The sequence below is a fragment of the Megalobrama amblycephala genome, linkage group LG2 (genome assembly GCF_018812025.1).
Source record: "Megalobrama amblycephala isolate DHTTF-2021 linkage group LG2, ASM1881202v1, whole genome shotgun sequence".
NCBI classification, from domain to species: Eukaryota; Metazoa; Chordata; class Actinopteri; order Cypriniformes; family Xenocyprididae; genus Megalobrama; species Megalobrama amblycephala.
In genome coordinates this window covers 17039886-17067313 of record NC_063045.1, presented here as the reverse complement: position 1 = coordinate 17067313, position 27428 = coordinate 17039886, and the positions used below count along the sequence as shown (strand labels likewise).

Genomic DNA, 27428 nt, shown 5'->3' with positions numbered 1-27428 from the left:
AGAGCTCGGGAGGGGGCGGAGAGCGCGTGATTTAAAGGGGCCACAGCATGAATCGGCGCATTTCTAATTATGCCTCAAAATAGGCAGTTAAAAAAATTAATTAAAAAAAATCTATGGGGTATTTTGAGCTGCAACTTCACAGACACATTCAGGGGACACCTTAGACTTATATTACATCTTGTAAAAAAATGGCACCTTTAAAGGGGTAGTTCACCCAAAAATGAAAATTATGTCATCACTCACCCTCTTGTCATTCCAAAACTTTTGTTCATCTTCAAATCACAAATGAGGATAGTTTTAATTATTGTTGTTAAAAGTACCGACTTCACTACCAATTCGATACTGAAATTTTAAAAATGGGACAATACCAGCATTTCCCCCTTGCATTTTGAGCGCCGTTGAGCGGATTCTTAAAAACCTCTGATTGGCCATTGTATTCACACGCTAACTGCACATAAACTGTTGAGCGTATGAACACAATGGCCAATCAGAGGTATTTCAGAATCTGCTCAACAGCGCTCAAAATTTTAGTTAATGACAATAACCATGGTACAGGCAGGTATTTGGCCACACTGTAATGAAAACCACCTCCAGACTCCAGACGTTTCCCACTGTTTTGTCTGGTGACTCAGTTGCTGAAGAAAAAAAAAAAAAGATCTCCAAAGGCATCTCTCAAGTGTAAAGTCTAGAAGCTTTTGCCGTCCCAGGCAGATGATCTGAGAAAAAATTTATATTTCTCTTATGATGGTAAACTATTTCAGAACATACCACTGGTCCTTGATCACAACTTCTGGGGATCTTCTATTCAAAGCTGCAGCTGAAAGGAAAATCCCTTCTCAGAGATGCACATCAATTGTCAGGAGGGATGAAGGGTTTTTTTTCAGCCCAAGTCCAAAGGCTCTTCCTTGGCATGAGGTTTGAACTTTAATCCAACAGCTTGAGGGTGAATGAGACCCAAAGGCTTTCTCTAAAGCCAGTTCATGACAGGGACCTTGACTTCTGCTCTCAGCCAGACTGCAGGCATTAGAAGAGGATATAACAGCTAAAACTTCAGCTTCAGGCAGCGCAACCATCTCACCCACTTCCAGGTGGCATCCGAGACGCTCTGTGCCAAGGGATTGAGAGGGATATACACATTTGGCCAGTCAGGAATTTGGTTTGGAGAAGAACAAGCCCAGAGAGGCAAGGTGGTGGCCTGAAGCTTTGAGACCAAAAGCTGGATGCTTCCAAGAAGATCAGTGCCGGTAATTGTAAAGTGCCATTGAAAAGTGCCAGATATTCTCAGCTACTAGAACTCACTCTGAAAGTGTGTGTTGAAATGGCAAGGACTAACATCTATTTTTTATTTTAATGAAAGGTTTCTCACTGTTTTTTGCAGCACATAGGGTTCAAAAAACTTTAACGCTGCAAAGATGTTATATTTGGATCTTCAGATGGTCTTTTAGTTCTTCTATGTTTCAGTACATTGGTTTTAGGTATCAACCAAAAAGGTAAAATAAAGCCCATCTGGGGTCTTTCAAGCACTTGTACATGTGTTAGCATTCAAAAAATTGTTCCCACAACAGCTCAACCCCTCAAACATAATTTATCCATCCATTGTTTATGTTAGTAGTCCATTCTTTCTTTCCCACCCCCACACCTCTTTAGGCAGCACAACAATTTCAGCTGTGCTAATAATATAATTAATAAGATTGTTTTATAGTTTGAGGACTCTTATTATGAAGGCTATCATATGTAATTTATGTTTCCTGTTTTCTGTCCTAATTGGTTGTCATATGGCTTTTAGCTAGTACAAATGGGCCTGTGCTTGTTTTTGTTCTTTGTCTGATGTTGTTTTGTAGTCTCATTATTTTATATGGAATTATGTGGTTTTGTGCTGATGAGTGGTTACACTTGTTTTTGTATTGTGGAATCGGAAAGTTTTGTTCAGCAAAAATACACTAAGGTCTACCTTTAGTTTGTTTGAGACTGACCCACTTTAAATGGGGAAAGGGAAGAGGAATGGGAATGTGATGAAGGATGAATTTGGACTTTGTGAGCACTTTTTTGAGCAAAATATTTTATTATAAATATTATTGTACAAAATTAATTTAGTATTGAAAATTGATACCATAGGCCCAACAATATCCAAAAATTGCATGCTGAATATGAAAAATGCTATTTTCTGTTGAATCAGCCGCAGAAGTACAGTATGTGTTACTGTGTGTATATTAATACAATACAATAAACAATAAATTTTAAAACACTAAAGAAATGTGATTTTATATATTATTACTATAATAAAAGCCTTTATCGATTTTGCTAGTACTATGCAGATTTACACTGTAAAAATATGATTATTAGAGTACTGCATTTTACAAGAAAATACTATTTAAGACTTTTTACTTAAAAGTTCTGCATTCAATTAGCCTACTTTTTTTTTTTTTACTTGCCGTTTCTTTGTAATTAGTTGTGAAGTTCGCTAGCAATTTATGAGTGAAAAAAAAATGTGTGTCTGGTCAATAATTTGCATTTAGCTTTGTTTAACCCATCATGTCAAAAGCATTGAACTAGATATTAGCAAATTCTCTGTGGACCTCGATAAAGTTCTTCTGTAAAAATCCTTTTCGCTTCTAATGGGAAGCATATTTAAGAGTGTGAAGCCTTGTGCAGAAACATTCCCCCATGGAAAAGCCATTTCACCCAATTTAATGTGGAAATAATCATCTTTTCTCCATTTTAGTTGCAGTAAATTACCTTTCTCCGAGGTTTTCATTGCTTTTTGTGAGTTTGTTTCACTAGAGAGACCCTGCAAGTGTCCTCCTACTCTCTATTTAATTGAGGGCTTCTGACTCGGAGTGCCCCCTTCACTCCTTCAAGACAGCTGACTGTTTACACGCACACACACAAGGGAAAAATGGTCCAAGACTCCTCTTACTCCCCATAAATTAAGGACAATATGTTGTGTGCAAGGAAACTTTCTTAGTCTTCTTGGGAAGAATACATGCCAACATCAGAAGGAGAGTGTTCAATCACTCCGCAAACTTTTTTTTTGTGTAACAATTAAAACTTTCCGATGGGATCCCCGTGGAAAATCGCGCAACTGTGAGACTCAAACATGGAACTTTTACAATTCTTTTTAAAGTCATCCATCTGCATCTGGTGCTTGTGTTTACTACCTCTGAAGATACTTGCGCAGCTGGGTAAGTCAAAAACATCCTTTGATTAAATACGATGTTTTGAATGCCTGTGCGCACGATGAAGACGACTGTTTCTGTGTGGCGCGGCAGATTGCGCTATTGATGGAAATAAGGAGACTGGAGTTTTAGCAGTTGCACGTGCAACTTTTAATCTTTGAATTTTGAAATGAAATGCTTGATTGTTTACTCAAGAACTAAATATATTCCCATTTCAAAATGTTTCAGTTATTTTACGTCATCATTTATGATGCTACTATATTTATTTATTTTTATTTTGTTTTCATATTATTGCATTGATTTGTTTATACATACTGTATTGTATTTACTGTATTTTATGGATAAGTAACCTCCGAAAGTAGTTTTTTGGGTTACATTGATTTCTGTTTTGTTTTATCAATTGTTCTTTATTGTTATTAACTAGGTAACCTTTTTGACTAACCTCATAACTTTTTTTTATCTATTTTTAACTGTATTTGTTTATTTGTTAATTTATAAATATGCTATATTGTTGTTGTGTTTTATGTTAATATGCAGGCTATTATTACCTCATAACATGTTTAAAACATTGTTTATGCGTAAGATTTTTGTCTGGCTGCGTCAGGGACATGGTGTTGAGATAAATGTGCTTTCAATCCAAAGACATTGTTTTCATTAGTGCTCAATATCCCGGTTCTCCAGAAGGATTGAGCATCTGTTTGAAATCTGAGCGAAAGTTCTAACTGCGCACTGACATCCATTTGCGCACCAAATGGGTAGTCTGTCTGCGCAGTTCGTATAGAATTAACGTGCTCTGTGGAGAAAACGCCTCTCTCTCTCTCTCTCTCTCTCTCTCTCTCTGTCTGTGCATATGTTTTCAGCAGTCATTAGAGCAGTCAGTAGGTGAGTATTAAGCCTCAGGGGTGCAGTAATTGTGGGAATGTGAGCCTCATGATTGTGGGGTCAAACTGACTAGTGAGGTTGTGATATCTTTACTGTCCTTTCCTCCAGCTCATGCCTCACTGCCATTACAGATTATAGACCTGTGTAAATGCAGGCAGGCATTCATGCAGTTTGAACAATTGGCCTGCATATCATGTGCATTCATTTGTAATTATTTGATTTTTAATTACTTGATATTTTTTTTTATAGATCTAGAGACCTTAACATTTTATAGTAACTTGGTTTATCCATTTAAAAAAAAAAAAACCTTTGTAGCTTATATCAAAAAAAAAAAAAAAGAAGAGGTAAAAATTAGTACATCCTGATGCCACCCATGCATCCTGATGCAGCATTTAAATGAATATCTAGCTTTCTTCTCAATAACAAAATAAACACACAACAACAATGACAGTGGTGAGAAAACAACAGTACAGAAAGCAGCTGATCATAGCAATGTGCATATGTTTGCACAAGATCTGTGATGCGGCACTCTTGTCAAGTCACGTCATGTTTATTTTTACAGCACTTTATACAATAGATTGCTTTAAAGGGGACCTATAATGCAAAATTCACTTTTTAAGGTGTTTGAACACAGATGTGTGTCCACAGTGTGTGTAAACAACAAGCCTAAAATGATAAAAATCCATCCAATACTTTTTTTATCATTTCTCATTTTCATTCTCTCAGAACAAGCAGTTTGATATTTCCCCCTACTCCTACATAAGAATAGGGAAACCCTGCCCATGACTGGTGACAATCTGCCCTGTTAGCATAGACACACCCACTAAGTGAGAGTCTGCCATCGCTGTTTACTTGCTGTATCAGCTATAGATATACATCAGTCTCAAAAAACATTACAAATGTTCTGCTGTTGGATGTACCAACGAACATACGAGGCTCCACAGACTCCCACCATCTGAGTCACCGAGGACACCATGGTTGAAGTTATTCCTCAAGGATGGATCAGTACAAACTGTACATGATCCTCTCCAGAGGGATACTGGTCACGGCAGAGAGAGAGCTTGCGCACTTTATTACAGTCCATCAGAGTTGTTTTACGGATATAAAGTTTACCAGTTTATTAAGCACCCCCGAAAAGGCATAAGGTAGGTCTGTATATATTTGTTTACTGTTAGTTGTAACAAGTGTTTTTGTGTAATTCGCTGTGTATGTTGATGATAATACAAGGGAGAGACAGTTTATAGATAAAAGACTTTAATGCACACTTCTTGTACTGCGTTTTATTCAGCACTTCTGGTGATTTTCTGGAGTGATAACATAAGCGTCATCTTTTGTGTGATGTACAATAAACTTCATAAACTCATCAGTAAAGATTTGGCCATCATTTGGACTGGTTCGCTACAACAGGCTTGTACTAATAGTGGATAAAAGCAAGATGACAACATAAGTTATAAACACAATTAAACTGTTCTGTCTCCAAGCAGCATATATTCTCTGGCTCTGTAGGCATCATTTTCAGAATCTGATTTAAATTAAACACAGCTACAGAGAGTTTCTGACATTATTAGTGCTCTTGAAGCTCCGCCCTCTTAGGATTTTGCAGCTCATTTGCATTTAAAGGAAACACTAAAACAGCACGTTTTTGCACAACCCCAAAAAGTGGCAAGTTTAACAAGTTATAAAACATTCTCTGTGGGGTATTTTAAGCTAAAACTTCACATACATACTCTGAGGACATCAGAGACTTATTTTACATCACTTAAAAAGGGGCATAATAGGTCCCCTTTAAATCAAGCAGCTTTACAGTATTAAACATGAAAAAAAGTATTGCTTTCGATTAGAATTAAAAATTCAACTTTCCAGTGTACTCGGATCTGACCTTGATGGACTAAACAGAAGAAATTAATCAGAGAACGTTTCCATTTCAAAGAAGGCGGAGTCTCAGAGCCACACCTCCCTATTATGTAATCACCATGGACCAATGGTAGTTTGAAGGTATTTACTTTTCCAGAAAGTTTGCTTTGGCAAACTGTTCCTAACTCTCAAAACAAACTCCAAATGAAATTCATTTCGGCCTGATTTTGTTCGAAATTATGTCACACCATATCAGGACCTTAAAGGTCCCGATATACTCATGACGACTTTTTCTCTTTTTTTTGCATAGGGGTAAAACGAAGTTCAAAATACATGAGCAGCGATATACTGTTACCGAACATTTGACGCCATACACACTGCTGAGAGCGGAGTTTAGATGAATATGTAATTATGTGCTGTGTGCTTTCCTCTCAATAACAAAATAAACACAACAAAATTGAGAAAACAGCAAGCATTTTTTAAATAAAGTGTAAGAAAAGCATTTGATCATAGCAACTAGGGGTGTGACGAGACTAAAATGTGACAATTTCTCGTCGAGGCAAAAGCAGTCTCGTGATATTGCCATGAGAGTGGTTAGGATGATTAGGAAAGAATATGCCACATTACATTACATTATGCCTCCACTGTCGTTTTGCTTTGTATTTAAATAAAAAACATTTAATTCAGTTGGATAACGGTCGCCACCACTCCATATTCACAGAGTTACGCGCGATCGCGAAAGTGAAAGTAAACGCGAGCGCGCATTCAAACGCGATTTCAATACCCCACATTTTGAAAGCGGCTCCCTGATGAATGCAAATATCTCTCAATATGAAAGTTATCTTAGGCTGGGCAGTGTAGTTGTAACCATCTCTTAGCTCTGTATCAAAGAAACATTTGGTCTTATTTGCACTTTGAATATTGAGAGAGTGCGATGGTTGCACTTAATGTAAAGTGTTACTGTAAAAACGAATAACAGTTTTCTCTTAATCTTATTAAGCGCAAACAATAAGGTTTCATTTGTTAACATTAGTAATGCACTGTGAACTATCATGAACTAACAATGAATGACTATTTTTATTAACTAACATAAAATGATTAATAAATACTGTAGCAAATATATTGCTCATTGTTAGTTGATGTTGGTTAATACATTAATGTTTATAAATGATACCTTATTGGAAAGTGTTACCATTTTTGTTTATACTGTTTTATTTCTATGATCAGTTTGTGCAAAGGAGTTCAGTTAGGAGGTCAAAAGTTGTAGAAGCTCATAAATCATGTACAGTAAGGTCTGAAAATACTGAGACTGAAGAGACTCATGTGAAATCATACAGGAGAGAAGTCAGTCAGTTGAGTTAGTAGCAAAACCTTTTACAGTACTTGAGTATTGTTGTCTTTTACTGCATATGATAATTCATACTCAGAAAGAAGAACTGAAATGACATTCATTACATGATGATTAGTTAAAACATTTCAAATACACCTGCAGAATATTTTTTCTAGTCATGTATTTTGCCATTGAGGATTTCTTAAAAATAGTGTGTAGAAATCTTGTCTTGTCTCGTGAACTCAATCTCGAGTCTCGTCTCGTCTCGTGAGATACCTGTCTCGTCACACCCCTAATAGCAACGTGGATATGTTTGCATGAGCTGTGCAATTCGGCACTCTAGTAATGTCATGTCATGTTTATTTATATAGCACTTTATGCAATATATAGCTTAAAATAAGCTTTACCATATTAAACATGAAAAACAGTGATTTTCTGGAGTGTTTGCTTGGCAAGCTGTTTTGAACTCCCAAAACGAACTTCGTTTTGGCCTGATTTTGTTTGAAATGACGTCACATCAGTTCGTACTTCAACTTTGCTTGAAGTATATCGAGGCCTTTAAATGTATAGCGGTAAATATTTTGCTTCAAGTCTGATTTGAGAGAGGTTATGGATTCAAATTTTCATTTTTTTTTTTTTTAATCCAGTCAAAAATGCAAAACATTTTAGCAGTTCATCTATGCTAAATCTATTCATCTATATGGAACAGATCAGGAATGGTTCAGTTTTTGATTGCATGTACCTAGAACAAACATTATTGAAATAAATATTATGTTTTTTATTATGTTTTTGACAGGATTGTATGTTAATTATTTTGTGCTGAAAATATTTTGAGCATAATGTTAATTTTGTGTGGAGTTTTGAGAAGATGAATCGCCTTCGATAATGAACGCGATATTACGTAGCTTGTCAGTGAACTACGGTTCTGTCTATTAAATGCCGCTCCGTTTGAAAGCAGGTGATGGCGATTTAGCGGTAATCAGGGAACCGGCTTTACTGACGAAATGCGCGTGACACTCGCATGCGATGTATCGCCCAGCCCTAGCTAAATGTCTTTTTTGTAATTTTTGGTATCATCTCTTACACAATGTCCTCCCAGCGGTGTCCACTCTTCAGCAAATGAGTCCTTCTCTGTTAAATTTCTTCGGTGCATCATCAGCCTTTATTAAATGTCCGACAGCTGTGCATTTTGGTCATGTGATCTCATTCCTCATAAGCCTCACTCAACACAATTGAGTGAAAAAGAAGTGTTACTGAGTCCTCAGGGTTTGGGTGAAGTCCTGGCTGACCGAGGGGAGGAAATGGATGAGTGCGTTTGCAATTGTGAAAGACTTTCGCCATAATAACAAGGACAGTTTCCTGTGGTCACTGATATTTCATAAAAGCAACAGACCCAGACTCACCAAACCATTTTTTGAATGAAAATATCTCTCTCTGGGGCTGGAGAGTGTGAATATCTGGAGCTATTCCTCTCCTGCTGTGTAATCAGCTCTTCATTCAGCCGAGAGGCAGACTGTCACAACAGATAACTCACATTTACCAGCCCTGCATCTCTTTCACACACGCACACACATATTGACTGAACTTGTGTGAAAGTTCTCCAGCTTTAACAATCCTTAAACACTACATGCTTAAAATAAAGATTCTTTGCAGCTTGTTAGGTTTAGCAGGATCCTTCTTATCGAATCTTTTTCGCTCTGTAGGAGTTGAGTTGAGTCTTGAGTTGGCAGGTTAAAGCATGACTTTATATCTTTATATAACTTTATATCATACATTTGCAACTTTGTTTTGCATTCCCTCAAAGAAACTTTATGTTTAAAACTGGCGATGGAAATAATATAAGAAAGAAGGAAAACTGATATTTCACGCTCAATTTGTTTGCTATCAAAGCTTTTACAATCTCTCAAAATGTTTCGAAACTTTTCAAGCGAACACAGAACTTTGATGGAAATAAAATGAAATGAGAGGAAAACCTGTATTTTGGTCACAAAAGTTTTGCGTTCCCATTCGAGTAACTTTCGTTTGATCGCAAAACTTTTGCGTTCTCTTGAAACGCGATGGAAACAATATGAGATGGGAAGAAAAACTATTTTTCGCTCACAAAAGTTTTGCGTTCCCCCAAGAAACTTTAAATTTGTTTGCAAAACTTTTTTGTTCTCTCAAAATGTTTCGAAACTTATTGAGTGAACGCAAAACTGGAAATGGAAATCTATGAGATCGGAGGAAAACCTGTATTTTTGGTCACAAAAGTTTTGCGTTCCCTCCGAGAACCTTTACGTTTGCTCGCAAAACTTTTCGAAACTTTGTGTTTGCTTGGACAGCTCGCTTGCAAAAGCATTGAAATATTATTCTATAGTATATAGTTTTCTTTTTTGGGGACTTTATATCTCTCACAATAATATTTCTCACAATTTCTTATTTCTCACAGTGCCACTATTTCTTATTAAAGCTTTATCTCACCCATTAAAACTTTAACTTTATCAACGGTTTTCATTTGTACGTGTACGTTTTGCACAATGATTGATTGACAGTTGAGTAGGTGGTCCTTTGTTGTAGTCTGGGACACTTCAAGATGCATTAGCATCATACGATCACTGTATTGGTTTATGTTTAATTTAAAACACCAGTACATAGAACTAATAAAAAGTTCTTTGGGGAAATTAAAAAGTTTCTTCTATGATATTGGGCTGTCAAACCCTTTTTGCTTCTTTCTTTTATATTTAAATTTCACTTCTGAAAGTGTCTGAAGACATCAAAGGTTTTTACTGCATTTTTCCATCTTCGATACTTTTGCAGTCATAGCTATTGAGGAGAGTGGACAGTGTTCGCTTCTATTCCAAAGTTTTCAGTGTATTTTCCTGGTGTGGATGTTTCTGAAATCCACCCCGTCCCTAAGTCAACAAATTAACTGAGCGGTCTGAGGTGTTTACCCAGCAGCTCTTGTCCCAGCTTTTCTCTGGGGGCTGAAAACACGAGTGTTTGTGGAACCTTTGACCTTGCGTAGCAAGATTTGACTGTGGTTGTCACCTTTGCAAGCCCAGACGGATACCAAATGTGGCTTGCTGTCTTAAATAGTTTAAATATGAGCTTCTGACATAACCTTTTTTGTTCAGATCTTCTCCACAGACAAAAAAAAAAATCTCTGCTCTGAGTTTTTGGTGTGATTTCAGGTTGAATGAATGATAGAATGAAAATCTTTTTCTTTTTTTCTCTCCCTTTTAAGATTTTTTTTCTTTCTACACTTATAATATCACGTTTTATTCTTATTATTTTATTTCTATATATATATATTATTTCACGTTTGTGATGCCAATTTGCTGTGGTCAATATTTTTTTATTTTATTTTACTTTATCTTATTTTTATTTATTTTACAGTTGTGATGTCACTTTGCTTTTATCGCTTTTAGATATTTTTATTTTATTTTATTTTATTTTATTTTATTTTATTTTATTTTATTTTATTTATTGAACGAGTTGTCAGTTTGCTTTTGTATGATGTATTTTATTTTAGTTTATTACAGGTTTGTGATGTCACTTTGCTGTGGTCACTTATTTATTTATTTATTTTTTATTATTATTTGACAATGAGACATATCAAAACCATACATTGAAGATTTCCAGCATATGTCTTTCCAAATCGGTGAATGATGTGTTTGCTTGGAAAGTAAAGTGAGCACCCAGTAGATGCTTTTACTGTCATCGTATCTTTAAGCCTGCCACCTTGAAACTCCATTACCTCCCCTTAAGAAACGTCCCCTCAAATCATCCCTGTATCTCCCACCAAACCATTATTAAGAATTTATAAAATGAACACTTAAATGTCTCTATCTTCACCCTGCCCCATTACACCTCTAAGAGTACAGCTTAGGACGTAATTGCAGAGTAATGATCCTTGAATTAGGCTGGAAAGAGCAAGGCATTATGGACTCTAAACCAGCCGAGACATGATCTCATCAGCGCTCCAGTGGGGCAGAAAGCCCTCTCGGCCTGGCCTCGTCTTCCTTCTGCAAAGCAGACAGGATTAGAGGAGAGATTTTCTGCTTTTTTTCCATGACGGTCAAAGGTCATCTGCCCTTATTCTTTATGAGGACTTTCTTTCAAAGGGTTGGGGGAAACATGTTCCTTTGAACAAAGTCTGTATTTGGGGCTCAACTGAGAGAAGATGTATGCCAAAATAGATCTTTATATATATTTAAATGAAAATATGAGCACTTACCCATGTAAAACTTGCAGACACAATACTCGAGTGTTGCTATGGTGTTCTGAGTGGTTGCTAGAGCATTGTTAGGTGGTTACTAAGGTGTTCTTTATGGTTTTTAGATGGTCCAAGACTCTAGCCTCTCTGTAATGTTCTTGTATAGATATGGCTCAGTGAAAGTTTTTTTTTTCCTCCCCTGCTTATTTACACTATATTGCCAAAAGTATTGGGACACCCCTCCAAATTATTGAATTCAGGTGTTCCAATCACTTCCATGGCCACAGGTGGTATAAAATCAAGCACCTAGGCATGTAGACTGCTTCTACAAACATTTGTGAAAGAATGGGTCGCTCTCAGGAGCTCAGTGAATTCAAGCGTGGTACCGTGATAGGTTGCCACCTGTGCAGTAAGTCCTTTTGTGAAATTTCCTCACTACTACATTTTTTTTTTTTTGGAAGCAATTGGGAACAACAGCAACTCAGCCACGAAGTGGTAGGGCACGTAAAATCACAGAGCGGGGTCAGAGCATGCTGAGGCGCACAGTGCGCAGAAGTCAAAGAACAGTGCGTAGAGAGCTTCATGGAAAGGGTTTCCATGGCCGAGCAGCTGCATCCAAGCCTTACATCACCAAGTGCAATGCAAAGCGTCAGATGCAGTGGTGTAAAGCACGCCGCCACAGGACTCTAGAGCAGTGGAGACGTGTTCTCTGGAGTGACGAATCACGCTTCTCTGTCTGGTAATCCGATGGACGAGTCTGGGTTTGGCAGTTGCCAGGTGAACGGTACTTGCCTGACCGCATTGTGCCAAGTGTAACATTTGGTGGAGGGGGGATTATGGGGTTGTTTTTCAGGGATTAAGCTTGGCCCCTTAGTTCCAGTGAAAGGAACTCTTAATGCTTTAGCATACCAAGACATTTTGGACAATTTCATGCTCCTAACTTTGTGGGAACAGTCTGGGGATGGCCCCTTCCTGTTCCAACATGACTGTGCACCAGTGCACAAAGCAAGGTCCATAAAGACATGGATGAGTCTGGTGTGGAGGAACTTGACTGGCCTGCACAGAGTCCTGACCTCAACCCGACAGAACACCTTTGGGATGAATTAGAGTGGAGACTGTGAGCCAGGCCTTTTCGCCAACATCACTGCCTGACCCCACAAATGCGCTTCTAGAAGAATGGTCAAAAATTCCCATAAACACACTCCTAAACCTTGTGGAAAACCTTCCCAGAAAAGTTATAGCTGCAACAGGTGGGCCAACTCCATATTGAACCCTACAGATTAAGAATGGGATGTCAATAAAGTTCATGTGCATGTAAAGGTAGGCATCCCAAAACTTTTGGCAATATAGTGTATGATTTGCAAGGAAAGTAACATTTATTAGGGTTTTTTGTTTTTTGCATTTTTGTTTGGACTGATGCTCTAAATTTTTAAATTAGTCTAAATTTAAAACAATTGTTAGATGCTTATTTTTAAGGCGTAATGATGCTCAGCCATTGTGGTTTGGTGTTTGTTTTATTTTGTTTATTTATTTTATTTTTTACTAAGTTAAATTTGTCCAAACAGTTGTTTATATTTTGTTTAGTTTTGTTGCTTTGCTGACTATTTTTTTCTTTTTTCCTTTGATTTTTTTCTTTTTGCTTTGTTGTGCTTTGCTGTCAATTTTGTTTTGCTTTGCTTAGCTGTTTTGTTACTTTTCTGACATTATCACCGAATGAAAGTCCCACTAGTCTGTTTTGTCTATAATGGCTGCTATCTGTCCTGTCTCAACTTCCATTATACACTAGCAGTGATGGCATGACGCCCAGCCCAAACTTTCTATTAGCATGTTCAGGGGGAGCATTAGAGGATTACCAGTGTTCTGGTGGCCTCAGGCATCCTTATACAAAAAGTGACACAGGGGCTGTCGCTCTCCCTTACCTGCACAATTAGCCAATATGGTGACATCCGACCCACTTTGGCTCTGAGATAACGAAAGGAGAAGGGTAAGGTGTTACAGATGTGCTGTCTGAAGAAATGGCAAGGGATTATAAAGGTTTTAGCCTGAAAGTCACACGTCTATTTTTGTCCTTCCGTTTTGCCGTGAGACCTAGACACACGTCGCCGATTCTGCCGACCTTTGCGGCGTAAAGTTATGAGCAAGGAAAAAGGGGTCAGAAAAAGGTGTGTTATTTTTACCCCGGTTAAACGTCTGCCACTGAGGAGGTCACGTTAACCCCCATTTGGGTTTTAATGAACCTGAGTGACGTTTTCAAGCCACTGTAATGACACAGTTTTCGACCTTCTCCTTCGCTGTCTTCTGAGCAATGACCTTTGTCTTTGCCGAAAGGTTGTTTTAAGCTCTTTTATGAATATAAAAGGTTGTAATTCAGGGAAACAGGCCTTTGTTTGATGGTGTCCTTGGTTCTTCCAGCTCCAGAGTGCTATCCCGGCGGATACAGGACCTTGAGGAATGCATATCGTAGTGTCGATTTTGACTCTACTGAACTTCAGAACACAGCAATACAGGATCTGATCTGTGACCATTCGTTGCCACCCGGATGGTACCGATTTTCCATAAACAACAAACCTGCGGAGATGCCGACTCGCTGTGTTGAGGTGAGCATTCCCAGTTCAATTCTGACCAGTTTCCAAATTGCAGTTTCTTGATATCTGTCTCTTTTTGTAGATGAACCGCTGTGGTACGCAGGCTCCAGTGTGGTTGTCTCTTAAGGACAGCTCTCTTCCGAGGCCCGGAGAGGTCAAGCAGCTCTCGGCCTGTGCCACGTGGCAGTTCTTCCATGGAAGCACCAAAGACTGCTGCCTTTTCCGCATCCCAATCTCGGTCCGGAACTGTGGCGAGTTCTTGCTGTACTTCCTGCAGCCAACACAAGGCTGCATGGGATACTGTGCGGAAGGTACAATCACATGACTCGTTTTTAATATTTTACAAACATTATTTTAAAACCAATATCTAAAATGAATAACTTTATTTTACATGTGTTGAATATTGTGAAATCATGTCCAGGTCACAAAAAATAAATAAATAAATAAATAAATAAATAAATAAATAAATTTATTTATTTATTTATTTAGTAAAAACCATTTATTCATTTATTTATATTAATATAAACAAATTATAATAGTATAAATAAATAAATATGAAGTGTTAAGACTAAATCTATTTTAATATTTTAGTATCAAGAACTTATTTTTATGACAAATTTCCCATGAAATTTTTATTACTTTACATTGTATGAATCATTTAATTTACCATTTACATTTTCTTTAATTAACATTATTTTCAATGGTTATATTCAGTAGATTATTATAATGTCTTTGTAAAAAAAATAATAATTTATAATATTTGTATTAATATTATTTCTTTTCAATTTTATGATTATTTTCCCCCCTAAATAAGCATAAATTAAAATGACTATGGCATTACAACAAATACAACAATGAAATACATATAGTATCATTATTTTTCTCTCATTACAGTGATGAGAATATTTTTTTTTTTTTTTTTTTGCAAAAATGATGTTGGTGAAAATGGTCATGAAAATAATGTTCAAAAAAAGTTCATTGTCCTTATGTAAAATCTAATGCAAAATCTAACAAATTTAATGTTTGAAATGAAAATGCAGAATTAAATGCAGTTTGATCCTCTAGCGCAAATTATTAGGATTAATCTTTGTGACATAGTAGACTTTAAAACATACAGCAAGACTTGTACCAGTAGAAGAAACAATCAAGAGTTTCTGGTCTATTTAATCATACATCTGTAGATGTTTCCTGTGCAACAGCCCAGAGAGAAACTACCAACTTGTAGTATGGATGATCAATATTTCTCTTTTTCTGGCCATGTTTCCTTTCTCACTTTCTCAAACATCTCATAGATCCATATAAATGACTGTATCATCAACCGTGTGCAAGAGTATTCAAGTCATTTTTAGTTTGGGATCGATTTCTAGTAACTGAAGTTCTGCAGGGGAGCAAATCAGATTACTGGATTCATGAAGCAATATTTCACGGATTTATGACACTTCCATGACGGCTACAAGAAGGAAATTGTTTGGGTTTTAAAGTTTTGGCAATGGGATGAAAGTCAGGGTTTCGATCCACAGTACGATGTGTTGTTTGAACTCACATATAAGTCAGACTGATGCACGTCCTGATATTGCTGAGTTAGATGCGTTCCTGGGTCAACATATTTTGTTGATCCTGGAACAACATTATAGTCTGAAAATTTAGTCTTAACCTAATTTCTATTTGCTTTTGGGATGACGCTCACATCCAGTGTAGGCAAATGTCAGACGTTATCAAATAGGCAGAACCTATGGTGCGATGATTGCCGTGGAGGCAGTAATATGCAAATGTATTTGCCCGTGTGACATCACAAATCACCCAATACCAAAACAAGCCATTTTTACAGCTTGATTAAATCAATGCTTTGAAGAGGACGCTATGAAACTCACAGGATGTTTTAATGGTACAAAGACCTCTTATATGTCAAAAGATCATGGCAAATTTGATTTCTTATATCATGACCCCTTTCAATATGTATTTATTGGTGTTTTGAGAGTATAAACAGGAAGTATTATGACTTTTTGACTTTTTTTTTTTAGCTGCTTCACAATACACTAAACCTAAATCCTGTCCACCTGGTGAAACCGAAGTTAACGGTGTATGTAAGGGTAAGTTATTTTCAATTTTATTTTTGATTTATTTCATCCCTGTATTTATATTTCATCTCATGACCTTGTTTTTCTCCTCTTTGAAGCAAACGCTCCCTCACTACCTTCAAAACCCCTGGTGACCCCAGAGCTGATCGGCAGCAGCGTCCACCTCCGGTGCTCCTTCACTGGGGTGACGTCACCATGGCCGGTGGGGTATCAGGTGGTGTGGGCGAGATACTCCTCCAACACCATGAAGGTGGAGATCAGACGAGACACAACAACTCGACTGTACTCACTGGTCGAGATGGACGGAGTTCACTTCAGACTGGGAGAAACGGTAAAGGAAACAGTTTTAGAATGTGGTTTTAATGTAAAATTTAATTTAGAAAGTCAAATTTTGCTTAGGATTCATTGAGAAAGATAAGATTTTGTTTACTATAGCTTCAAATTTTTCAGCAGTGGTAGATATAGGTGTGAATTGTGTAATTCAGTATTCAGAGTCTTAAAACACCATCGTCTTTTGATTTTTTTTTTTTTTTTTTTTTTTTTTTTTTTTTTCTCCTTCTGGCGTAATGCGCTCCAGACAGCCATTAAACTCACTTCTCACCAGACCAAGAAAGGTCTTTTGTGAGGTTCATCTTTAGTCATAATGCCCTTTGACCTCTTGTATGAGTTTAGAAAGTGTTCCAGCGGAAGTGAGATCAGGTCAAGAAAGAGTAAAGGTCAAATTGAGGCCACGTGTATACAAACCATAAATAACACTAAGGCGGAATGTTGTCTTGAAGTTTTGATTTCGTTTTGATTTCATTCCTACTTGTTTGTTCTGACATGAAATTTGAAGGAGATTTGAAGACTGAGTTTTAGATGGACTTCGCTACCTGTGGTCATAAAAAAAACCATGTGTTTTTACATCACAGAGGCCCCCGTTCAAGAAACACCATCATTCTGGTTTGGGTTGTGAGGTTCTCTTAAACATGTGCCACAGCTGGGCTTAGTCAAACACACACACACACACACACACACACACACACACACACACACACACACGCATACATACAAACACACCTTGAGCTCTCCATAATTCCCATATACAGGCAAAACAGACCTGAAAGTCCTTCATACACACACAAAAGAACATTCAAACAAACATAGTTCGTTTCAATGCCATATATGGCTTTAAATGACATGTAAATGTTAATGTCATTAAATTCATTGATGGATTATGAAAAAAATATCTTTGATTTTTGGCCCCTCTGGTTTTTACAATGAATATAGCCTTACTAACATATTAATAAAATTGTTAAAGATAAATTATTTAATTATTATTTTCACTGTTATAATGATTTGCAAATAAAAGTACAATAAAAGTGTATAGTTATTGATTTCTCTAGTTTGGTAGCGCTCAATCAGCATGACCTTCATGACAGTCTGGTTTAATTGACAGTTCTCCTGCAGTGTGTCCACCTTCCTGTTAAATTCCTCCAGCCCGCAGTCGGCGTCTAAAGAAAGCGCTGGGTTTTTCGCGGGAATTAAGGTAAATCCGGTTATATCTAATTCTTTGTAATTATGATGGATCATGCGTTATCCACAATGCCTGAAGCTATAATTACTGGCTAAATACACATTGCAACATTGCAAATATTATGTTGCATAATTATCCATGTCTAACAGAGCTGTATGATCATGTGTGATTTACATTGGCTTCGGCCAACCGCCCAACACTTTTTCTGCAGTTTGTTCCAGATGTCCTCTACATCCGTGAGGATGCTAAAAAGCATGTTTTGAGCATACACAGCACAGTACCTATTCCCTGCCATGGGTTCGAGCACAACCGCCGCTGCAAAGTGTCTCTTGCTCTCAGCGTGCATGAATCAGGTGTGTGTATATTAGTATGTAAGTCACTGACAAACTTGACGTTTATTTTTTAAGTGGACTTTGGGATTCTTTGAAACTATTTCTGAATACTGATACAAATGTGTATTTGTCATGAAAAGTTGAAAGTGACCTGATGTGCTTGAATTATCCTTTTGCTCTCAAGAACATTTTGTCTTTGAGTTTTCCCTTTCATTTGAGGATGTATCTACTGATAATCTCTGTCTGAATGTCTCAGACAATGTAGTCGTTGAGGTTTCAAACGTGGCCTTATCATCCTGCTCGGTCGAACTGCTGTCCCAGCCCTGTCGAAACAACGTCTGTGCTCAGGGTACCGTGACTCTCACCGCTGTTACTGATTTCACCCGGGACGGGAACCGGGCCAGCTTCCTTTCCACTCAGCCTGCCGAAGGCAGCCCTCGCCTCTGGAGAGGTTACAACCCTCCTGCACTGAAGGTTAGCGAAACTTTAGCATGCATCTCAATATGTAATATTAGTTGCTTGAGTGGTTTTGTACTTAATTAATATCTTTCATTTAATAAGACAAACACAAAGTTCTCTTTGAAATGCCCTTCAGGACAATGAAGTGCTTGAGATTACACTATACTTTCATTGGTAATGTTTTCAAGGGGACTTGTCATAGACTTTTCTTGCTTTTTTTTTAAAACTTGACCCATGATGAACTATTTTGATACTATTTTTCACATCAAAATAAGTAGTACACTGCAAAAAATTACTTTGTTCCTCATGTTTTTGTCTCATTCTCGAGTACAAATATTGTATATTGATTTAAGAAAGTTTCGATATTTGTATTGGAAAACAACACTGAGTAAGAAAATCATTTTTGTGGTGTAGAAGTAGGCTAGTAGTAGTAGTAGTAGTAGTGTAGTGTCCAGCCATTGTTAGCTTTTTTGTAACCCTCCAGACTTGAAATATACTGTGACTCGGCCTTATAGCTCTCATAATTGACCCCTGCTAAAAGAAAGAAAGAGCCTCTAATAAGCCAGACACCGACAGGACAGACAAGAATGCGGTAATTCAGAAGGAAAGAAAAGTAAACACACATAGATCGCCAGTCTTCTTAAATAATGTGTCACCACCAGCCCCAGACCACCATCTGTGTTGTCTGTAAACATGAAAGCTGCTCCGTGCCCTTTAATAATGGGAAGAGACTGTACTCTTCTGTGTTATAATTAGGCTAGAGCCGACATAGCTCCGCAATGATTATCCCCATCAATGACATCTAAATTGTGAATGTTTTGAGGGCATAGCAACACTAAGTTAATTCCATAAAGTGGCTGCTCTGCTTTTTTGTAAAAGTGAAGTGTCATTTTTCTATATAAGCAATAGACGAATTTGCACTCCAAAAAGCTTCCGGTATGAATGGATCATTAACAATGTTTTCTTTTTTCTGCGTGCAGATCACAGTTCAAGATGTTCCAACAGCGACCTGTTATTCTCTGACTGACCCTCATATCATTACGTTTGATGGAAGGTAAAATATTTTAGACGACAAGGTCCTTTTTTCTTGTAGCTCAACTGGTAAAGCATTGCGCTAACAACGCCAAGGTCGTGGGTTCAATTCTCAAGGAAGACAATGAATTTACTGAAGGCTTTTTATTTCTTCATTGGCATTTGCACTGGATGTTTTGAATTATTCTACATTGCCTATGATTATTTTGTGACTTTTACAAGAAAGGTGCTCAAATGGTACATTTTCAGGTAATGAGACAGGAATGTAAAGGTCACTTTGGATTTCAGATTTGTGTGGCTCAGATTTATCACTTGTACTCTTTGAATTTGGCTTGGAAAGAGGGATCTTTATGAAAGTGTATCACAGTTCAAAATGCTCCAACAGCTCCCTGTTACTCCCTGACTGACATTCACATCTTTACATTTGATGGAAACTAACAACAAACAACGCCAAGGTCGTGGGTTCAATTCCCAAAGAACACAATGAATTTACCAACGGCTTTGTATTTCTTTCTTTGACATTTGCTGAATGCTGGATGTTTTAAATTGTTCTAAATAGCATGTGATTATTTTGACGCACAGTAAGCTGTGTGACTTTTACATGACAGATGCTCAAATGGTACATTTTCAGGTAATGAGGTAGGAATGTAAAGGTCACTTTGAATTTCAGATTTGTGTGGTGCAGATTTAGTACTTGTACTCTTTGAATTTGGCCCAGAAGGAGGTATCTTTATGAAAGTGTACGGGAACTGTCCTCATTAGTGAATGTGTCCTTGACAGACGCCAGCCCTGTGCCACAATTTCTTCTAGTAGAGAGGCACACATGGCCCGAACGGACAATAGATATAGATTTAAACATACACTAAAGCTAGATGTAATGTATTGAGCAATGTGTGTTTACAGTGATGCCAAATGTACAGAGCAATAACCGCAAAGTATCACGGTCACCATTAAAGTGGTGATGCTGAAACTGTACTGTGACAATTACTGCCTCTGTTTCTCTTCCTAAATTTATTGCTCTTTTTTTATCTTACAGTTCTTTTTACATGGACTCTTTCTTCCTGCCTCTCTTCCACTTTGCCATTAAGTTCAAGTAGTCCTCTGAGATGTTGTATTCAGCTACTGTCTTGTCTTTAAGGGTTTTTAAGTGCACACTGAGGTTTCTGAATTTCATCTGTTTTACTTTTTAGCACAGCAAAACAGAACACAGAAAAGAAACAAGATAACTTTCAAACTTATAAGCAATAATGAATGCAGCTGGATGTATCTGTCTGTGTATTGTTTGACATACGCAATATTTGCTATGACGAACAAGCTACAGTAAGAATTTGAATGTAAGTACTAAACAGTTGTTGTTCCACCCAGGCGCTATGAGAACCAGCAAACAGGCACGTTTTTGCTTTATAAGAGCACAAATCGTCTGTTCGAGGTCCACACAAGGCAGTGGGATTGTGGGAGCCGACATTACGCTGTGGCGTGCACCTGCGGCGTGGCTGCTCGAGAGGGCAACGAAGTTGTGACCTTTGACATGTGCAATGGGCAGCTACAGGAAACACGCCCGCATTTATCCATCAAGGCCTTGGGGTCATCAGTGACCAATCAGATTAAGATCCACGAGACGCATCAAGGGAAGAAAGTCACGGTATGGTTACATTCTAGTGCTGTGATAGCTAATAATATTGAATTAATGTGGATAGGTTTAACAATAAGAAAAGTAGACTTATGCTGCAGTTAAAATTCAGACAAAACAATCGAATCAAAGAAAGATTGTGTTTCACTTATGAACCAAAACTATTGCAACTCACAGTATTGAATATATTAGATTTGACTGAATACACAGTAGACCGAATGAAACCTTATTGACATGCAAACTCAGGAAATCTGAGCCATGCTCACTGTGAAATGTATACAGTTCAAGTTCAGGACAAGCAGATTTTCAATTTCTTGGCAAAACTGTCTGAAAAGTAAACACAGATCTCATATGTTTTGAAAAGAGGCCTTTTCCCTACAAAAGGATTTTAAACTTCGGTCTCAACAGACCATCGGTCTGTCAGTGCAGCAGATGTTGTCATTGTTGTATAGTGACAGTTTTAATGAGCAAGTGTTTTGCGATGGCTAAATGTATCTATATTTGTTATATTCTGATGCAGACTCTTGACAAATCACCACTAATGTCCCTAATGTCCTCGCAACCAGCTGGCAGGGAAATGGGATCTTTTACTAACATGTGTATTTAGTTTATGATTGAAGTTGGGGTAAACTATGAATTAGATTAGGTATTTAATGAAGTCATGTTTTTCTTTGTAGATGTTGTTCCAGCTTTCTTATTCTTTTTCTTTTTTTTTAGAAAAATAGATGATATTTTAATAAAATACTGTACTTGACAACCTAAATACTTTCCTTACATATTTAAGAGTCAGCATGCCCTGATTTTGAAGATGGTTTTAGTTTAATGTTTAGCGTTACATATGTAAGAATTTAAGCATTTTTTGTTTGAACCCTTGCAGATCGTTTTTGCTTCAGGAGCGTTTGTGCGAGCAGACGTCAGTGATTGGGGAATGAGTCTGTCCGTCAGGGCTCCAAGTCAGGACTTTAACGCCACCAGAGGCTTGTGCGGGTTATTTGACCGGAACAGCCACAATGACCTCCATCATCCTGCAGGCACAAGCCACCGTGACAAAGACCTAGTGGAATTCATTCAGGGCTGGAGGTGAGTGATGCTTTTACAACATCCACATAATCTATATTTTCACTAGAAACAATATATGGTACTTAAATAATCTCTTGAGTTTAAGACGGGTAATAAATCTAGTCAGAACCAGAGCTTTTGTGAACTGGGCCACTAAGGTCATCTAATGAAGGACTTTTCAACTCCAGTACTGGAGGGCTGGTGTCCTGCAGACTTTAGTTCCAATCCCAATTTAACCCACCTGTAATTCTGCAAGTAATTCTGAGCACCTTAATTAGCTTATTTGTTTAGGAATAGAGCTAAACTCAACAGAACACTGGCTCTCCAGAAGTAGAGTTGAAGAGCCTTGCTTTAATGTCTACCTAACTGACGGTCCTGGTCCGAAATATGAACTATAATGCTGGTAAGAATTCTGAGAGACCTAAAAGACATAAATATATGCAGATATATGTATGAAAAGTTTCCAAGCTCAAAACTTCCGTAAAAGATGCCGAACAAGTAGGGGTATTTAGGTGACTTGGAGAGCAGTTCTGTTTCAGATTAGAGTTTGCATCACCATTTAACCTTGATTTGCTCGTTTTAATGTCAAATATAATTAAAGTAGAGGAAAGTCTCTAATCTAATGGGCTAACCTTTCTCGAACTCTAAATCCTCTCTTGACGCAGTGCTTGAGGGCTTAATTCAAAGGCTGATTTGAGACAGTCATATTTTTGTTTTATTTCTCTGTGTCAGGATCGTGCCTGGGGAGAGCCTGTTTGACAGCACGCCACCTGCCGTGGATGAGGAGATAAAGTGGAATTTCTGTGCTTGTCAAAAGGGATACAGCCTGTCCCTCCATTCAACACGCACCTCCGAAGGCCTATTAAACCCACCTCCCGTCTCCCGCTGCCTATCTCACGACAACACAGATTACACGTCCCTGTTCCCCTTCAAAGACGCCACTGCTGAGTACGTTGTTAAACCCATCTCTGCCCGTAACGTCCAGAAGCGGGAGACGTTGGCTGAAGTGTCAGGTGCTAAACTGAAGTCTCAGGTGTCCCAAAGTCAGGCAGACAACTCTCCTTCTGTAGAGGAGTTGGAACTGGACTCATTATTTAAAGTTGTCGCTCCTCACTTGAATGAATCTAAGGTGCCCTTACTAAGTTCAGGTGGAAGGCCTAAGAGACAAACCCTTGACTTTCTGCCCGTTTACAACATCCAGGCCCTAAGCCAGACCGACCTCGAAAGTTTTGCCTATTTCTTTCCAGATGACCACCGCTCTTCCAGCCGTCCAGCTGCTCACCCTTCCTGGCCGACACCTAGTGGACTCACTTCTGCCAAAGCTTTGGAGGTCTGCCAATTGGCCTTGGCGAACTCAACTGTGGGCACGGTATGCAAGAGTCTGCTGGGTCGGCGCCTGGAAGAAGCTGTGGATCTCTGTATCCTGGATCTTCAGTTGAAAGATGATTTGGCCTGGGAGGACGCCCTCATGCCCTTCCTGGAAAATGAATGTGAGAGAAAGTGGCTGGAGAACCGGACCCATCGTTCTCAAGAAGCTTCCAGACCATTGGGGGATATTGCGACTGCCCTACGTTGTCCGAACTTCTGTAACGGGAACGGGCGATGTGAAGAGTGGGGATGTCAGTGTTATCCAGGCTACAGCTTTTACGACTGCAGTCTCACAATCAGTAAGTGATCGGTTTGACATCTGTCTGTTGCTTCAAATGTGGTCCCTAGGGATCCTCGATTATCAGAAACACTCCGGGCTTAACTATGCAAAATATCCATCAATAAGCAGCCATATGGGGTATTACAACATGTTTTGTGTGACATACCTGCAGGGGGTTATGGAGTTTGAGTAGGGACCACAGTTGTAGATCAAAGTTGTCAAAGCTGTCTTTTTGTTTAGGTTGGCTGTGGAAAGTCTACATTTGTTCTCACTTTCAGTGGACATGGTAGAGTCTCATCCATCAATCCTTTATTGAATGTTTGAAAGTTTTCTACAAAGGATGTGTGGTCAAAGAAGTGTTTTATTGATCAGAGGTTGTTCATTCACAGCCCAGGTTACTTTGTTAATGTAATTTCTATTAAGTATCAACTTTAAGGTGTTTTTCCTAAAGTTCTTTATAGTTGAGATGCAAATGAGACAATTGTGGACATAAAGTCAAATGTAGTAAATCTTAATTTGGTCTTGGAAAAATTTGATGAGAAAAGTGTCAGTTCATATTTAGATCTTTAGAATCTCGCTAGATCTGAGCATAGATTGTTGAAACTCTGGAGGAGATTATTAGTGTCTTTTTCTCAGAAGAACGTCGCAGGATAGGTTTCCTTTTCCAAATTCTTGCAATATCACTTCCTGTTTAAAAAGTCATATCACTTCCCGTTCCTTCAGGTAAAGCGGGTGAAATGTGTCCAATACACGTAATTTTGAAGGAAATGATGAACAGATTTTTTTTTTTTTATTATTTCCTCTGTAGATAACTCTAGAGCTCGAAAGTTGTGTATTGCACAAATGGCAGTTGACGTGACAAATTCAGCAATTTATCATTGCATTTACAGGCATTGTTTTTTTAAGTGGCAGAATGTCTAGTGCAATGTGATGTTGTATCACTATGGGTCAGTACTTTCAATGCTCTTTTGGCCAAATGTGTGTGATTAAAATCTTGTACATTGGCACAAGTACAGTGTTCACTACAACTGCCATTACCAGATGGTGGCCATGGTGGCAGAGCATTTCTGTGGCATTAGATGATTTTTTTTTCCCCCTGTTCCAGTTCTTTTCATTAAGTATGAATTTTTAGTGTCTTGTTTGTTGTATGCTTTCAGTTCCTTTTAATTATATTTGCTTTGGATGCTGTTGTTATGTATTGCTTTTCTTTACACTCCGCAAAGAATAATTTCCTGCTCCCTCAAGCATGTCTTCAAAGAAACCGCAGATGGCGTGCGTTTGTGCAAGTGTGTTTTTTATTGATAATATGAATTATTTGAATTGATGTATGGAACTCCTTTCGGAACGGCAAAGTCGTTGAGCATGTTTATCAACTGATTGTTTCTGGCAATAGCGGTGAGGCTCAGAAGTGCCATTAGCTTTCCCAGCCAACCTTCATATAAATGAGATATTGTTAGGCAGGTATGCTAACACCTGGCACTGTGCCAGACGCCCATGCCGGCTCTCTGATTAGCATTGGGATCTTCACTAAGCCGCTATTTCCCTCGACATTTTTTGCATGCACCCTGAGGCTGACTTGGTGACGAAATGGGAGTTTTAACACAAATTAGCGAGCAGATTAGGAGCGCTAGAGAGGGCTGTTTATCACAGACTGATGTTTTTCAACCTCTACGAGTGCAAGCTCTGATTTATGGTAACAGTGCTTGGATCAACGTGCAAGGTAGCACAGGGAGGACAGCTAGATAAATCTGCTTAATTGCCCAACTGATCATCGGCTGATGCCTCTTCCACATCTGGGAGCGCCATCCATTAGTTTTTTTTCTGAAGCCCATGACACATTTATGCCTAAGCGTTTTTGGTTGACTTTATTTGCACTTCATCCAGTCAAATGTGGATTTTTGCAGGTCTTCACTTTGTTTGTATCACTTTTGGCCTCATGATTTGTGAATAGTTATGTTAGCATGCTAACATACTATTATTTGTCCTGTATGTAGTGTAGTGTATATCCTATATGTAGTATAGTATACTGTGTACTGAATGCTAGCTTTCTACATACTACATTAATCAAAGTGTGCTGTACACAACAAAGTAGTGTTGTAGTCAAGACCTCCTAAACCGAGACCAAGTCAAGACCAACGCCAGTGTGTGTCGAGACCAAGACAAGACCAAGACCAGACTAGCATTCCTCAAATTCATCTGAAAGGTCCACATTTACAGCCTGAGAAATGTCTTATTTTTAATCAATAATTACAATTAGAATAATAATAATCTTTATAGAATAATCTTTACACTGCAGAGGTGGAAAAGAAGTTGCATCTGAATTGGTACCGTTATGCATACATAATGTTGAGATTAATGGTTTAAAAATAAAATTTTGTTTATTGAATATTTGTAAAAAATCTATATATTTGTGAAAAAAAGCTCTCTTTATTGTGATATTGCTTAATTATATCATATGTTATAATATAAATATCAAGATCTTATACAAGTACTTTTTTTGCAATCATATCTTGAATTTTGTGGGCATTTGTATTCATTTTGGTGAGATTTTTGGCACAATCCCTTGTTGATTTCTGACCTGGCACAACAATAACGAAATAAATGAAATTAGAAATAAGTTATTGATTACAGTTGAAGCAGGAAGTTTTACATCCAAACCAAATAATGATGTTAATAAAGAAATCAGACAATGCAACTGAAATTTAGCGATATCCCCGCAGTTGTGGTCTTGACCAGAAATAAAATCCCAAGTCCTTTTAGTCCGAGACCAAGACAAGACCAAGAACTTCAAAAAATGGTCCAAGACCGGTCTCGAGTACTACAACACTACAACAAAGCACACTGTATTCCACAATTCATTGTGCTCAACCTGGCCTTTCAATTTCCAGATTGATGAAGGAACTGGAAGTAATTACTATTGCTATATTTTCCATCTCTCTTTATTTGATTGGAAAGCCAAAATTTAAGACGTTTATACACAAAGATGAATTAATACTGCACGCCACTGTTTCACTTACTATATTTTGAAATAGTACACAGTACATTGTGCAATATTACTTTTTTCTAGTGTTTTCTAGTGTTAGCCTTGTAGCACATGTGCTCTGGTACATTTAGCCGTGGTGCTCATTTGGACAATGTGACATCAAATCTGGCTCATGACGTTAACCGACCCCATTCCCCCTCTCATTTTTTATCTTTTCTTTACTATACTACACAAATATCAAAAATGGGCCCAAAATAGAATATTGTAAATGGTTGGAAATATGAATGGTATAACAGCACTAATGCAGCCCCATGACCCTTTTAAAGGGACGGTGCACCCCAAAAAGAAATTCCGTCATTATTTATGAACTCATGTCATTCCAAAACTGTTATTTTGAAGCACCTTTCTGCATAATGAGAGCTCAAAGTGAACACATCTTTCAAGCTAATCGAACAACAAAATAATACCGTACAGGTTTGGAATGACATGAGGGTGAGGAAATAATGACACAATTTTCATTTTTGCCTAAAAGGAGGGGGTGGGAGAGAACTTTGAGAGAACTAAAAGGATTCCATTTCAATTTTCTGCACAGACTAGAAAACCGCACATTATCTATTCTCCTCAGTCTTGTGGCACATTTTATGCTGTTACTGCCAAAATGAAGGGTGT

The 27428-nt window shown here is 37.9% G+C and overlaps 1 protein-coding gene across 2 annotated transcripts in view; it reads left to right on the top strand.

The window, feature by feature from the left end:
- The first annotated feature begins 2615 nt into the window (after positions 1-2615).
- Positions 2616-27428, top strand: part of si:ch211-246m6.5 (von Willebrand factor D and EGF domain-containing protein) — an 82284-nt gene continuing 57471 nt past the window's right edge. Inside the window, exons 1-12 of one of the 2 annotated variants that reach the window (XM_048163786.1) lie at positions 2616-3182; positions 13850-14034; positions 14105-14333; positions 16044-16112; positions 16199-16431; positions 17539-17628; positions 17828-17969; positions 18205-18422; positions 19388-19461; positions 20805-21081; positions 21947-22149; positions 22861-23795. In XM_048163786.1, the coding sequence (XP_048019743.1) occupies positions 3098-3182; positions 13850-14034; positions 14105-14333; positions 16044-16112; positions 16199-16431; positions 17539-17628; positions 17828-17969; positions 18205-18422; positions 19388-19461; positions 20805-21081; positions 21947-22149; positions 22861-23795 (2740 nt within the window). In that variant the 5' untranslated portion in view covers positions 2616-3097. The remainder of the gene's footprint in view (positions 3183-13849; positions 14035-14104; positions 14334-16043; positions 16113-16198; positions 16432-17538; positions 17629-17827; positions 17970-18204; positions 18423-19387; positions 19462-20804; positions 21082-21946; positions 22150-22860; positions 23796-27428) is intronic. The other variant, XM_048163793.1, reaches the window with a different exon arrangement.